Source organism: Nilaparvata lugens, chromosome Y, assembly GCF_014356525.2.
Source record: "Nilaparvata lugens isolate BPH chromosome Y, ASM1435652v1, whole genome shotgun sequence".
In the NCBI taxonomy this organism is placed as follows: Eukaryota; Metazoa; Arthropoda; class Insecta; order Hemiptera; family Delphacidae; genus Nilaparvata; species Nilaparvata lugens.
This window is the reverse complement of record NC_052519.1, coordinates 6,101,407-6,118,771: the sequence shown is the minus strand read 5'-3', so window position 1 is coordinate 6,118,771 and position 17,365 is coordinate 6,101,407. Positions and strand designations below refer to the sequence as shown.

General features: G+C 34.4%; 1 protein-coding gene across 1 annotated transcript; it reads right to left on the bottom strand.

Annotated features, from left to right (window-relative positions):
* Positions 1–231: 231 nt before the first annotated feature.
* Positions 232–13,234, bottom strand: LOC120355118 (enoyl-CoA hydratase, mitochondrial-like). The gene is given in 5 exon segments (XM_039443438.1): positions 232–297; positions 2,712–2,779; positions 4,410–4,503; positions 4,506–4,534; positions 13,228–13,234. Coding segments are annotated over 5 exon segments (264 nt in total).
* Positions 13,235–17,365: the final 4,131 nt, after the last annotated feature.

Genomic DNA, 17,365 nt, shown 5'->3' with positions numbered 1-17,365 from the left:
CAGAATAAAAAAGTAATATTCACATGACTATCAAAATGAACCTCAAATGCACTTTAAATTTAATAGTGCTTCTGAATTATCTACTCTAAATAATTCATCTATCTGGCAACTAATTATACTATTTTAAATTTTCATAGGGGCTTACAAAACTCTATAGGCCTATACAGAGTATTCCTTTATTACGGTACAAAGAAAATAAGTACAACGTACCTTTGTAGAAGATTTCTGAATTTAGTTGTTCTTGAAATTCGGCTTTCTCTTCTAAACGAATGCGCCCATACCTTCCTTTTGATCTTCCTGCAAAATTGTAACAATTCCAAAGTTATTTTAAATTTCTAGATTAATGCTAAACTTATTGATAACAATAATAATTGAGTGATAATGTATTATTTCGCAACAATCAAACAGAATTGAAATATTCAAAACTGTTGACAGGAAAGCCCGGGCAACACTTATCATGCAGCTTTCCGATCCCACTCCGATCCGATCACGGATGACAACGGCTTAGAATGAGGCATGCCACACATGACAGAGTCATGTGATCTGCCCACAACCACCCCTCCACCCCACAGAAATATCGGACATTAGAAGGATTGGAAGCTGCCTGACAGGTGTGACCCAGGCTTAATTCATTCAATTTTACCGTGAGGAAATCGTAATGCATTCAATTAGAATTATTGACAATAAATATTTTAATTTAATTGGAACAGATTTAAACTGAATAGAAAGTCAATAGAATAGCCTAAGTTACTATTCCAAATAAAATCTCATTCGGTCTATGTTTCAATTCGATTTGCTTTTGTCTGTCTGCAAGTAACGCGTTGATAGAATTCGATGAGATTTGTCAGGAATATTCCTTTTTCAACTGCGCGTCGATGTATACACAAGGTTTTTTGAAATTTTGCATTTTAAGGATAATATGAGAAGAAAAGGAATTCCTCCATACTCTGATATCACTCTATATATCATCTACTTTGAAGATAAGATCAATCAGACTATATAATTATCATAATCAATCAGCTGACAAGTGGATTATTCATTGCATGCATTACACAGATGTCTGGCCGTGTCTATTTCTATAAGGTAGGGGTTTCAATATTTTTTATGATGCGTGCCCATTAGTAGGCTATCAATATTCTCACACTTGAGAAACAAATTTAATAGGTGATTGAAAATAAAATAAAAAATGATTAAATGAACTGAACAATGCCGAAGAAATTATAATATTCTTGATTGAAAAAAAATAATTTTAAAATAGTTGAGAAATATTTTTATCAGATGGAAAGATTATCACGAAACTGGATAAATCATCATATGGGATACAAATTCAAACATGAACTGAGTTTATTAACATAAGTGAGTTTTTGATCTTGGAGAAAACAAATAACAGTTTTTTTACGAGTAAATTATGATTCAACTGTGAATTGTGATTCAACTGAATGAACTAGAACAACTGTGACATCAGACACTTGTGGATGAGAAAACTGCGTGAGGTCTAATGTTCACAGAACTACTAGTTAATGATGACTCAAATGAAAAGGTGGAGATCAAAGAGAAACTAATGCTCAACTCACACTTACGCGACTCAGGTCGAGAAGAGTCTCGACTCTAGTCGAGAGCATGTGTTTTCAAATGATGACAGTCGCGGAGACTAGAATCGACTGGTCTAACGTGTCACCATTTGGAAACACATAGTCTCGACTAGAGTCGAGTCTCTTCTAGAACTGAGTCGCGTAAGTGTGAGTTGAGCCTACGAGATGCCAATAAACAAAACTACGTGTTAGTGAAGGGATGTTGTCATGAACATCCATGTTAAATAAAACGAGTTGGCCCCGATTGTACAAAAGTCTATTAATTTCTAATCGCTATTGAATGCCACGAGAACCAATCAGAGAAGACTTCTCCACGGAAAAGCCTTCTCTGATTGGTTCTCGTAGCATTTAACCAAGATTAAAATTTATCAGGCTTTTGTGCAAACGGGCCTTCTATTTGTGAAACCTACTTATTTATTAAAATTTTAGACTAAATTCGATTCTCAACTCATTATCAATTTCAATATTTTCAATAAAAACTGTCATAATTGGTTCAATGGAAAGCATAGATGTAAAAGTAAATTCGTATGGCTTTTGTTGGTGGGGAGCTTGCGGGAAGGTCCCACCGCCTGAATATATAATTTGAGCCGTCAATGGGCCTTACGACTGTCTTACTTCAGCCGGGACCGACAGTTTAACGTGCCCATCCGATAACACATAATAGCATAGATGTTATTTATAAGAAATGCTTCTAAAGAACAAGAGTGCAAAAATTGTGAACATGCGATTTTTACAAGAACATAGTGAAAAATTGGTTTATACATTTTTCAATTGATAATTGGTTTGACAACAATTTCAAGATGTCAATCCTCCCTAGTTCTATAAGAAAGTTACATAAAACACGAGACATATTTTTAAGATGGGAGATTTATTAGAAATTATTGCAGTTGACCAAATGCTGGAATATAATAGCCTAATAATAAGTAATTCGAATATTTAATGGAAATGATATAAATAGAACTAAGGATTTCTGCTACTGCAAATATTGACCGAATATCTCATATGTACACCTTTATTGGAATCGAATTAATTATTATTAGAAATATCTAAAATGACTGACTTATTGACGTCAATTAGGATTTCTTATACATTTCTAATCTATTTTAGACTGTTATTTACAGTAGCAAAAGTGGCATAAAATATTTTCTTCTCGTAACCAAGTCCTTCAGTCAATGTTGTCTCAAACGCTGAAAATTGAAAATAAATTATTAAACGTCTGTTTAAACAATGAAATGAAAACAACTCGAGTAAAAAATTAATTGTAGTAATTCAGCTTATGATCGAATGGAGTTTAGACCTTTCAATGTAAAGGAAATCAATTTAGAACTATAGTGTGATCACATTTTGATCATACAATAGAATTCACTAACAGCTATAGCACAAGCTCGATTTATCGTGTTATCCCAAATATAGTCAATTCTCCTCCCTTGAACGTACTTGCACATAATACTGATTGTAAAAGTGTCTTGGTTTTGAAGAATATATTCCAACTTAACAGAATTCCCCGAATTCCCGAGTTGAACAATAGTATCTCTTGGTCCCCTGAGATACATTATATATTTTACGCTGAAACGGAAGACAAGACGACATTTCTATAATCAATTTTCATAAATATAAATTTGATAGACTATTCAACACATAACATTGATTGAGTACTATCATAATAGTCTATTTCTCTACATGTCTGCCTTTACAGTCTACCATTTTTCTCGATACTCAACTTATATTTTGTTTGTTTTTTGAATATGAAATATTGTTTTGTGCAATGAATCTCTCGAGACCTATAGTGAGGTCCACGTTATAATGGCAGTGTTTGATTAGTAATGGCATTGCTATCCTTGTCTATCATTCAACAACGCTGATAGCGCTATCTATCTCTTTCTCGCTTTGCTCTGTTGCCAGATTGTCTTTTAACAATGTAGAATATTAATGATTGGTTAACAAAATGTTTAATCTTAATCAAGGAATTATTAAAAAATATAATTTATTATTTTAAACGAGAATGAACAGTTAATATTACATCAATAAACCTGTATCTGCTGCCTTCTATAGAATTCATTGACAAGACAGAGGTTCGGCAACATTTACTCATCCCTGGGAAAACTCGCTGAAGGACATTAAAAGGATAATTATTATTCATCCTTGGAAAAACAGCTGATAATAATATTATTTCGTCGTCTGTTGGTGATGGAAGTGAGTGAGCGAGTTCATGTGTGTGGGACTGTGCCAAAATTATGACTCAGCTGTTGAACTTTTGTAATCATTCAATCAGGTACTTAGTGCCGGTTGCAAAAAAAGCCGGGTTATTTTCAATCCTGATTAATTCCAGTAGATCCATCAAATGGTCTTCTCTGATTTGGTTCACGTGAAGTTAATCAGGTTTCAAATTTAACCAGCTTTTGTGCAACTGGGCCTTTGTGAGGGGAAGTTTTGCATTCCTCTGAGAATTAATCTCAATTTACTGTGATTAGATAGAACATTTCTGTATGAATGTTATTATAATTTCTTCTTCCGTAATAATTTTTTATGCTTTTGTACTCCAGAGCGAAGCTCGGTCCCCGATATTTTATTATCTTGACGAATATAATATAATTTTAAACAAGAATGGAAAGTTAATGTTGCATCAGATATAGGCTACCGGTATCAGTATCCTCTATAGAAGGCAGTCGCAAGTCAGTGAATCAGCAATGCTGTTCTCCTACCATTCTCCACTGTCATTATAACTTGGACCTCACTATATACTTTTTATCCCTATTTAATATTTTAATTCTACAATATTCAAAGTATCAATAATTAGATTGATGATGAGATGTATACCTGTGTTTACGGATTCCTTGCATAGGGCAACAATTAGTGGTGAATGCGATGAAATTTTCTCTGCAGTTTTGATCGCTTCATCAACCAGCTTCGGCAATCGGCGGGGAACACTTTACTGACCAGTCCTGCACAAATTAATTTTAACAAATTTGCTGCTCAAATTTAGTGAACATGCTGCATTTTTTAATATTGTGCACTACATAGGAGGGTCAAAAAACCAACTTCAGTAAGAATAATTTCACAGAATAGTGTGAATAAGTTGATGAGTTTATACAAAATTGAATTAATCAATAGATAAATTAGAGTTTCAATATGACAACTTGAGCAACCTCACCTCAACACCGCCAAATTTAGTCACTCTTGTGACCGAAGTTTATTTGTATTATTCAACAATAAATCAAAATATGACTATATGTTTAGTGTGAATTATGCTTACGACAGGAATGCCTGATACTAGTTATTTGAATATTAGTGTTCGTAATGGATAATTTATCAGAAATATCAGTTATACTGAATTCTTGTTAACTAATGAAATGAATCAGTTTTTGAAAAAAACTTTTTTAGGACTATCAACTTTGTAAAGATCTTCAGGAGAACTAGATTTGAGTAGAAGATTCATCTTTTTACTAGTGGAAAAATATGAAGCTAATGTATTGCGCCGTCTAGACTGGTAATTGTGGTGCTGTGTAAACAGAAACAAACGTAGAGGCATAACAACCAATCAACAACCATTCTGCCAATTATGCGAACTGATAATACGAATTCTATTAAGCCAGTAGAGAGTAGGCTACAGTATACAATCATTATTATGTATATGCAACTATAGACTGTGCCTGTAAATTAAATTAGTCAAACACTTAGAGCAATAAGTTAGTTATAGAAACTCATATTCATCACCATAAATAAATTCCATATTGAATTGTTTTTGGAAAAATGTGATTCACAATTTCAGGTTTCCAATCCCGAAAATCCCGGGATTGACGCTGAAAAATCCCGGGATCCCGGGATTGACATCCCTAATTGTCACATTACATCAAGTTTTTTAGTTTCACTCATATGACTGGTGACATGTCAATAATATTACTAAATCTAAATTATTATATAATTACTATACAGTATTGTCAAGTAAAATAATAATGAAAAATGCATGATTGTACATATAATGCCTTAATGTATACAAAATAATTGTTTATACTGTCTATATATCTATCCTACTAAATTAAAATTGTGAAATGGAGTACACGGTTTTCTCAATTAGAAATTTTCTGACTTCTTTTTTTGAAAAAGTTTACCGAATTTATGTCTCTAATGGCTGCTGGTAGTTTATTGTAAAATCTCTTTCCGGCGTAAAGGGGAGTTTTTTCCATGAATATGCGCCTATGAATTGGGTAGGCAATCAGGTTTCTATGACACATATTGTACTCATGGTTATTTGTGCAAAAGTGAAATTGGTGAATGTTTAGTTTAAAAAAAACTAGCAATTGATATAAGTATTTAGAAGACAGTGTAAGAATTTCAAGGTCTTAAAATACATTTTACAAGAGTCTCTTGCTCGTAAATCCACAAATCACTCTTAATATCTTTTTCTGGATCATGAAGATTTAGTGGCTATCAACTGAATTCCCCCCAAAAAGTGTCCGATAGCTCAAGTGGGAATAGGCATAAGTACAATAAACTGCCAAAAGGGTGTTTCTGTCAAGAGAGTGAGATAGTTTCAGTATTACAAAATAGGCACGGTTCATTTTTTTTTTGTCAAGTATTGAATATGCTCTTTCCAAGAGAAATTCTGATCTATAATAAGACCTAAGAATTTAATTGATGAGGATGAAGTTAACCGGTCTTCTATTGTTGGAAGTTTAGTTGTATTTACAGCTGCTAAACTACGGGTTGCTGTGAATTGGATCAAATGTGTTTTATTATAGTTCAAAGTGAGGCCATTTGCTTCTTATTGTTAGAACTATCAACAGATTATTACAGAAGAAATATAAATCATAGGTATGAAATTACTAAACAACATAACACTGTATATTGTGTCAGTATAAAACTGAGTAATAGAGAAAAGATAGCATAAGAAGATATCCCATGGTATAGGTCGTTCATGTTCCAAATTTCAAGCCGATTTTTTGTCAATTCAAGCCGATATCTGTCGACTACTTTTTATTATTACTGTTTTGTTGGGGTGAGAGTGTAAGAACGGCACAGTACGAGAGACTACCATCGTCGCATAGCTTCACCAAAAACAACTACTAGGACTATCGGCTTGAGTTAACAGTGAAATTTGGAACACAAACGCCCTATACCATCGTATATCTTCCTATGCTTTCATTTTTTCTGTATGTTATTGTATATTTGAAAACCTATGGTTCATTGCGTAAATGAACATTTAAAAATCCACTTTATTTAACTATTATATGAATATTTCCTACTTTAGGGATAATTATGTGAATTTTTTCTTTTATGTTTGGTTTTGAAGCATCTGAATTTAAAAATCTACTTTGTGAAAATAATTAAGGACGGAAAATTTTGTGAAGTGAACAACTACAAGACTTAACCTATTACAGACTATTACAGACCTTATCTAAATTTGGGAGAGGAATAGCACATAGTTACTTTATTTTTATTTTCCCTATCATTTTTGAGATGTACCTATTGTATGAATCAATAAATAAATAAATTGCTATATTCATGGTATTTTCTAATAACTTTCACTCTATTTTTTCCAATCATTCAAATTTGAACAACATGGAATATATGGTTGGAATATCTCAAACGATGGTTGTTCTCCAATCTACATATCTTCAAGTCCAGAAGATGCCTACTTTCGTGAGTAAAACTAATGCTGATATACTATATTATTCACTGGAATGCCAAAAATATTTCAATTACATTAATTATTCACAGAAAACTTATGCAATACCTAAAGTATGATTTGGTTTACTGAATTCTACTACCTCAGCTGTAAAGCCCAGGGTGGGCTTTGGCTTCCTCCACAACATTCCTCCTAACCTCTCTGTCATTTTGTAGAGAGTTAGTGGGAAGGATATTTTGAATAATTATTCTTTCCGAAGAATGGACAATATCGGGGCATCGAGATTCGCTCGTTATTTTTATTTATTGATAAACAGAACACAATATTCTTTAAAATGATCGTGTTCATATTTCACAGCTGGCTATATGTCATCTTATGAATTTCGGGGATGCGATATTTTGATTTTTCACATACTCACTCGCTCACTCACTTTTTTACTATCCACAGCTTTTTCAGTCAATGATGAATTATCCTTTTAATGTCGTTCAGCAAGTTTTCCCAAGGATGAGACCTAGTGCAATCGAATCTTTATATCATAAACCCACTATGTTCCAAATTTCGTGAAAATCGTTGGAGCCGTTTTCGAGATCCGTTAAACATAAATAACCAGATATATAAATACAGAAATTGCTCGCTTAAAATAATAGGATTGATATGTGCAAAGCTCCGCCAATTTATGTACATGCATAACGATAATTATTATCTATAGTTAAAAATAGATTTTTTCATATCATATGCAGTTCAATACTTATTTTCTTAGTCAATATTATGTAAATTCATCTATAATTTTGCTGTATTGTAAGCTGTTGTATATCAGTGTATAAGCCAGTATATATTGTAATCTACATAAATAAAGTACTCAATCAAATGAATAAAAATCATCATTCAATCTTATCCATCCAAATTTTATAGAATTATCCTAATAAAAACTGTTCAATTGCTCATTATTAAGATAATAACTTCTAAAGAGGCTCGTAGAAAGAAGTGAAGAAGTTTTAATCAAGGCATTTTCCAATCATCAATATTCACTTTGCATTTTTAAGCCAATGTACACAATTTAATTATTCTTCCATGAAATGTTGAAAAAAAATTGTAGTTATCAATAGTCATTAGCAACACCAATTATTCTACTAATAACCTTTACTAATGAAGTAAAGATATAGTTGGTACATCTAAGGGTCAACTCACACTTACGCGACTCAAGTCGAGAAGAGACTGCGACTCTAGTCTCTTCTCGACGCAGCATGTGTTTTCAAATGGTGACACTCAGACCAGTCGACTCTCGTCCCCGCGACCTCACGACTGTGAGACTGAATCGAGCGTCGACTCGACATGTTGGTCGAGCCAAGAATATAAGTTGTATAGTACCATGCATTTTTAATAAAAGTGAGGTTATGTTTGATGAAAGTGATGTTTCATCATTCTAGATAATACAATAAGAGTTAGACAAGAGAATATATTCATAAGAATATTATTATAGAATTTGTTACATGCTAGGTAGTGACGAATTAGATCTTATTTTTAATAAAGTAAGGTTAGAAAATGGAGTAGCATGGAACTGAAGTGGTGACAATGAGCAAGAAAGTCGTAAGGTCGAGAGACTGGAGTCGTACGATTTGAGTCAAGGTTGTGTGAGTTGAGCCTAAGGCTTATGCGACTCAAGTCGAGAAGAGACTAAACTCTAGTCGAGATCATGTGTTTTCAAATAGTGACAGTCGCGGAGACTAGAATCGACTGGTCTGAGTGTCACCATTCAGAAACACATGCTCTCGACTAGAGTCGAGTCTTTTCTCGACCTGAGTCGCGTAAGTGTGAGTTGAGTCTCGACTACCTCGGCTCAAATCGTACGACTCCAGTAGAGGATACTCCAGTCTTTCGACCTTACAATTTTTTTGCTTATTGTCACTACTTCAGTTCCATGCTTCTCCATTTTCTAACCTTACTTTATCAAAAATTTAAGATCTAATTAGCATGTAACCAATTTTATAATAATTATTAATATGAATATATTGTCTTATTAATTCCTATTATTGTCTCATCTGAAATGATAAAACATTACTTTCATGAAACATAACCTCACTTTCATTAAAAATGCACGGTAGGCCTACTACGCAACTCAAGTTGAGGCTCGACCAACATGTCGAGTCGACGCTCGACTCAGTCTCACAGTCGTGAGGTCGCGGAGACTAGAATCGCTTGGTCTGAGTGTCACCATTTGAAAGCGTCAGGAAGAGACTAGAGTCGCAGTCTCTTCTCGACTTCAGTCGCATACGTGTGAGTTGAGCCTGAAGGTGCGTACAGATATACGCGCCGCGAACATGAGCAATTCACTTTTAATCAGCTGATTATATCTGTATTTCTACAGAAACTGTAGGATACAGATATAAAAAGCTTGGCATCAGCTGATTAAAAGTGAATCGCTCATGTTCGCGGCGCGTAAATCTGTACGCACCTTTAGGGATACAAAATGCATGATTGACGCATCATCACGTCTGAACTCTTGAACTGTTTAACTTGAAATTTTGCTTCAAGATTCTTTATCTTATTTACCTTGGATGGTTATAGGCCTATTTTTATATCTATTAATCAAGTGATTATAATTTAAATAAACAAATTTATTCAATTTGTAATAACATAGATTTACATAAGATAAAAGCTCAAACAAATAGTTTGTTTGTTGTAAGTTATTACAGTTGTTGATTCTCTCAATATCAGAATGGAACTAATAAACCAAATTCAATCTATTCCTGCTTTAAACAGACCATTACGGAACACGGGTAACAACTGCTCATATTTTATGAGCACCCCAAAGATTGAGCATATTTTCTACAAATATAATTTTTTTGTCCTGTTCATATTTTTCTAGTTTGATTTTTACTTCGGGAGTTGATCTACCATTATGTTTTATTTTACACCTATCCTGAATATTAATATTGTTTGTATTTAAAAAAAACTGGACCTTATTCATATTTCTTCATCAAAACGCTGTTACGGTAACATAACAAATTATATTCACACTCTCACTAAAAGAAAATGGACACACTAGAAATTACTATATTCTTCTACACGCAAAACAAATTCATGTAACGAAAAATGCAGAAAAATCTATCACAATTGTATACAGTGTATACCCGAAACCATACCGTATAACCTCAAAACTGCCACGCTCCCACGATTAGGCTACTTCTTGTTTACCGCTTTTTTACTGTTTACAGCCACCAAATTTAAATTTATTGGTTATAAGCAAGTTCAAGATGGCACTGTATCCGTATCACGAATACTCACAATATTCATTCCGAGGTTTACCGAATGCTTCACTTGCCTCGGCTAGGTTCGGCTATTCTCGGATGAACTCGTGCAAACTTGGTTCAGAAAGGATTGTGAACCAAATCCGTGCTAGCAAACCGAGAACGATCTTAATGACAGAGAAAACGCAAATAGACCAAAGGCAACCCCACGTGACCTCACTACCAACATAACGGTTTAAAACTTCTACTGATCATTTTTAGGTTATGTTTAGCGGAATTGTAAGGATATTAGGTTATATTTTATCAACAAACTGAACAGTCAACATGTTTAAGATGTAACAAAGTACAGTAGATACAAAATTATTCATTACTTGCTAGGTTTATTCTTATAAATAAGACCTTCTTTAGCAGAAGGCTAATCAAACACAAAGACATAACATTGATGAATTCGTTTAAAACAGAAAGTTGAAACGGTTAATAGTATGATTAGGCTATTCATCACTGTACCAGGTAAGATAATATTGCCTAGGCCCTATTTGAAATAATTTTTAGATTTTAACATTTAAAATGTACCTTCCAAACAAGTATTGCTAATTATACAGAACAGTCACTTTTAGTTTTAATAAAACCATACGCTTCCCCGATCTATGGACCGTGGCGATTAACTTACACTGGATAAGTAATAACGTAAATGCTTGTCACTTATAATTTTTGCCTGTCCATACTCAGGTAGGCTACAACAAATCGGGACCTGATTAGGAAACTTAGATACTTTAATCTTAAATATTGAATAGGCTACCTACCCACTGAAAAATGTTATTGATAAAACATGTAAAAACAATAATTAGGATTATTAGAATCTGCTGTATTTTCAGCCTTAAGAAAGAACGGTAGAGTTAGGAATACAGTAGTTATTAGTCAATCTAAAGGAAAACAAAATTAATACGAACATATTTAATAGCCATTGAACAAGATCAAAATGTAATCTATGTGCATCTTCTATTTTTTCAATAGAGTTTATTGAAATAGGACAAGTAGCCTATTGCATTTTAGTAGTTGATGGAGGAGTATAAAGTTGGTCACAATATTGAATAATACACGTTAGGCTACCTATCATCTAAGTTACCTATTATCTTGTAGTGAACAACTACAAGACTTAACCTATTTTGGACTATGTGTCTAACCTTACCTAATCTGGGAGAGGAATAGCACAAGGTTGACTTATTTTTTCTTCTATCATTTTGATAATGTACTTAGTGTATCAATCAATAAAAAATCAATCTTTTCTATTTTTCTCGTTATAGGTTTTGCATTAGGCTATATAGCATGCTTTAGGTTGCATATAAAGCTTCACGTTATAACACCTGACTCCTGCCTCACTCAGGATTGAACGACACCTCAAAACCAAATCCAAAAAATAGGTTTTAAAAACGGATTTTTTAAAAGAATCATTGAAATACGCATGATACAGGTAGCCTACTGTATTGTCATATAAACTCTTAGCAGGTCTAGAAACAGTTATTTTTTCTTTTTTCAGAGAATAACAGGCTGATTGAGCTATGGTTGAAACTTGCACTTGGGTTTATCTTGCTAGTTTATGGCTGGTGATCACAGTATCAAGTTTCTGGTGAGCTTTCTTGTAATTATCAACCTATCAAATCATGTTGATGTATAAAAATCTTGTCGATGCTGTATAAAAATTACAAATTGTTTTCAATACCAATAATAATAGAGTTTCGCATTATCGTGTTATCAGATGGGCACGCTAAACTGTCGGTCCCGGCTGAGTATGACAGTCGTAAGGCCCATTGATGGCTTGAATATATTCAGGCGGTGAGACCTTCCCGCAAGAGACTCAGCACCGACAAAAGCCACACGAATTTACTTTTTTTTAAGTTTTGCATTCTAACATTACAATACTGCCTTGATCTCCTATTGGAGGCCGCCCGGAACATTCATATAGTTAGAGTTTCTAAAACAAATTTTTGAGACAGGACCGTTCTTCATTGGTTGGGTTCTGTAGATGTTCCCTACTAATTGTTTGTTAGCCTGGGTACACACGGGCCAATAGGCCATTAATTTCGATTAGTTCCACGACTTCCATTTCGTGGAGTCAATATTATTAACCACACCTAACAACTAAGAAGACATTTATCAGCTATAGACTCAAAAGAACGTTCATTGTACAACTACTAACAGCTATGTATCATTCTTTCAATTGATAGATAAGAAAATGTTTCTTTGGAGTACCTGGTTACGACATACCATGGCCTCTTCCACAGCTATATCAATTATGGCATAGTGCATGGGGTCATGCAGTAGGCTGTAGAAGGATCTTGCTTCTGCAAAAGAAGGTTCTCCGGATCATCACCTCATCGGCTGGAGCATTGTGCGCCAATCTTTAGGAGGCTGAGGATTATGACGGTCTATAGCCAGTATCTCTTTAGTTCCCTGTTACTGTTGAGAAGATCAACAGATGTACTGTTGAGGACATCATACCTTTCAGCAGAGAGGACATGCACATAGTCACAACACACAACACAAGGAGGAGGAATGACATCAATTTGTCTCAGGCCAGACTGACTCGATCTCATAATAGCTTCCCTGTCCGTGCATTTGAGATTTACAACAGGATGCCGGTGTATTTCCGTGAACGGGAGAAAAAATCTTCAAGAAGGCACTTCGTGAGAAGCTTGTGAGTCTGGCTCTCTACTTCCTGGATGAAGAGTCAATCCAATGTTTTCTGAGATTTATGACTGACCTCCCATCTTGATCTCAGTTTAGTTATCAAGTTTTAAATTTATTTTTTATGACGCAATCTATCCAGCAAGTGCTGGTCATGGATGGAGACTACTGAATTACTGAATGTCACATGGGACGGTAGGTGATGCGAATTTCCACCAAACGTGTTCCATTATATAGTTTTTTTTTTTAATTTCATTGCCCTATTACCATAGGTAAGGAAAGTATTGCTTTCAAAAAAATTAAGGTACCTCAATTTCCACATTTCTATACTTTTCAAAGTCCCCTGAGTCCAAAAATAGTGGTTTTTAAACTGAAAAATAAAACAAATTAAAATTAAATCATTTCAACCAAAAAATAATGAATAAGTCATAAATCATACGAAAATAAGCATATGAACATATATTATATAATATCAACTTGTTTATTATTGCATTTAAACTTGTAAATGACCAATGTAGGCCGAAACTAGTTGTTGAAATGTTTTAATTAAAATGTGTACTCCATGTTTTTATATTGTGTTTATTAATTTCAGTTTTTGGTATCAGATTGAAACAATTCATGAAAACAAAAAACTTCACTATTCACCTCTACAAATAAAAAGTGGGTTACTCACCATATACTGTAAAACGAGATTCATCTCTTGAAAGTCAGGTCAATCCTACCCTATTCATACCCTAATCCTACAACTATTCAGAGCAGCAAACTGACTATATCTTATGAACCGTCTATCATCCTAGCTTCAGCCTCCTTTAAGGCTTTTTACATGTCTTGATGATACCAGCAAGTGCTTCAGACTTGCATTCTGTATGAGCTATTTTACTTTGATAAATTCAATGTAAATTATCTTTTCAGGTCACAGTCAACTTCAAATCAGGTAGAAAGATTCAAGAAGTCCAATCGTCTTATGATGATTAGTTTGATCATGAGGTTCTCTACCTGGGGATGAACAACTTGCCCGTGAGAGAGAGAGGCCAGTAACCATTGCAGAGCGGATGATCAAGCTGGTGAAGAGAATCCACCACAAGCCCAATAGTGCTCTAATTAACATGTGCATCATTCTGCCAAGGAGTGAGAACAGTTTCAAAATTGCCGGAAGTGATGAAGAAAGAATAGACTTCTGGAATGGCAAAGCAACCTCGACGAAAGTCATGTATCGACAATATTGTGTAAAAGGTATTAGTTTCAAGCTTTCAATTTCAATAATTTAATCTATACCACTATGAAAATGAGATGGCGTCTGAACGTTTGTCGTTACGCCTAAATGGTATGTGACATTTTGCCGAAAGATGGTTTATATAACCGATGACTGTCATTGACCTATTTTTGTTGAGAAAATCCTTAAGCCGTGTCTACACTGAACAGTTCGGCAAACATGTTTGTTGAGGAGCTCAGGGAGAAACATTTTAAAAAGTTTGGGCAATCATTGTTTGTCAAACAAAAAAGTTACTATTTTTCAAAACATTTCCAGTGTTGACATAAATGTAAAACATGAAACCTGTTCTCCTCACTTACAAATATTTTGTTTGGTGACGCGTATTGTTTGTCAAATAACATAATAAAATTTGCCCAAAATTTTTCAACAAACATGTTTGTAAAACATTTGTTCAGTGTGGACACAGCTTAAAGGATAAGCCCTACTGTCCTTCAATGTGTACATGCTATTTTCATGGAGGAAGTTTTTATTTTGTTTTTTATGTCACATGTGTGTATCTAACAAATTAGCTGTTGTAATGATTACATCTATTACACCCTTTGGTAGTCATCATGTTAAACATCCACATGTTTACTTGAACAGGTGATTTTGGTAACATTGGTTTTAAAAGTAGCAAAATCAATGGACGCTCGCTAATATCTAAAGCCGGTCACTCACTACCCGGTAGACCGGACAGGAACCGGTCTACCTGTCCAGTCTGTAAGCCTAGCCCCCTATTGAGCCGCGACTAGCGCTTGTGGCGCGACGCGAGTTTTTGTAACTCTTGTAAAGGAGTAGATCAGCGCAAATTGGCAACACGACGTGACGCTGCGCGTCTCCTATCCTTTGCATGAGTTACAAAAATCGCGTCGCGCGCTGGTCGCGCTCAAATTCAAATTTTAGGCCTATTTATTCCCAATACACATTATATAAAATATTGTACAGGCACTGTGAATTTACATAAAAATTTCAACTTAACACTTAACATAAAAAATTAACACATGTGTATATGAAAATACATGGTAAATTCATAATTCCCAGCCTTATGAATAAAAGCTTGCAATGAGTGAGAGGTGGTTCATTTCAAATTGTTCTATCTGCTCTTTTTTGCAATAAAAGATAGAAATAAAATATAGAAATTGGCCTTTTTGTGTATTGGAATATGGGCTAGGTACACTCGACAGAATTTTTTCATTTCTCAACCGAATTTGACTATGATGCATGATTTTGGGCCGCCTTGACGAGTCGAGAAGAATGAAGTGTTGTAGTATGGAATCTGAGCATTGTGTCAAAAGTTATAAGAGTTTGAAATTTTGATCCTTGAGGTGTCCTTATGCGCGCCTCTCCACCAGGAAATGATGAAATTAAGTGCATCTAAAGCTGCGTACACATACTCGTGCTTCCAACCCGCACCGAGCACGCTCCTCCCTCGTACCGCCCACGTACCACCTTCGCACAGCAATCGCTCCGCCTCCGCTCTCTACTCGCACCGATCATGAACGTTACGGAAGATGGTAGATCTTCTCGCGTTCCCCGGTCGAAATTAACTATCCTATCATCCCACCTCACCTTTTTTCCTAATCCTTTTTTTTCCCTCTCAAGGATTGAAAGCCTTCCTAGTACATGGGTAACCATAGTTGGAAGAGCTTCAATCCCACCCCTTTTTTTTTTACACCAAATTCTGAATTAGCATCTTGTACGGACATTTTTGTTTTTTTTTGTACTAATTTTGCTAGTTGTTTATTCTTGTTGTAATTTAATATTACTTGTATTTTATGTATGTGTGTAAAGGAAAAATAAATTGAAATTGAAATTGAACCATTGTTGCTCGCCGGTCGATCATCAATCGCTCTGCTGGAGTGACGTTCGGTCTTGGAGCGTAACGAAAGTCTGTACGCACCTTAACGGATGATTCTCATAGAACATAATCTCATGAACTTCTGTCATTGTGCAGGACAATGTAGTTGGTAATGATGGATTAAGCTGAAAATTAGGTGTTTTTCACAATACAAGGAGTATTGTTGTCAGGTGTACCTGGAAATCTATATGAGTGAAGCGCTCTACCTGATCTAGATTGTAAAGCACAAAAATGCTCCTAGATGGATTTTGAATTATACATGTAAATGGTAACAATCGGAAGATATTGTTGATCAAAAACTAAAATTCATCAGAATTGATTTTCTCTTTGAATCTTATACATTTTTGAAAAATCATAACTCAGTTGGAGATAGAGAGTTCCGAATGATCTCATTTTATCTGTAAAAAGGCGAGGGCCAATTTTTCTGTTGATTACTGGATTTGGCAGAAATAGCTTAAAACTGGAAAATGAACCGAAAATACGAGGTTCTTGGGCCGTTCTGTATCTAGCAGAAGAAAATTTTGCATGAAGTAATTGGCTTGGACTTCTCTCATGTATCCAAATGATACGGTATATTAAAAAATCAGAACTACAATATTAATTGCAAGCACCAATGTATATAGTGACTGGACTATTGTGTGATAGTCCATTTCTGTATAACTCATTACTTTTGTTATTAAGTGGTATTCCTTTCATTCCAATCAATTGCAGATTTTGAAAATGATGTTTTTTTTTTCATTTCAGGCACCAAAATATATCACAAAGGCCGCAAAGACAGTTCATCGTGTGTGTTGTTTCTCATTCTGCAAAGACAGTGAACATGTAATCATATAGTTTGACACCATACACAACGTTTTACCATTACCATAGTATAATATACCACTCTCATTGTATAATTTTGTACATTACGAAACATGTGTTCTGTCATGAATAATAATGTGTTTATGTAAATTAACAATTTATTGTTACTTTCGCAATTTTTCATATGTTTTGAAAAAAAACTAAAAGGTTTTATACTAGCTTATGAATAATTATTTTATACTAGCTCATGAAAAAAGAATAAGCTATTTTGCACTTTATTTACATTATCATTGAGCAATGCAC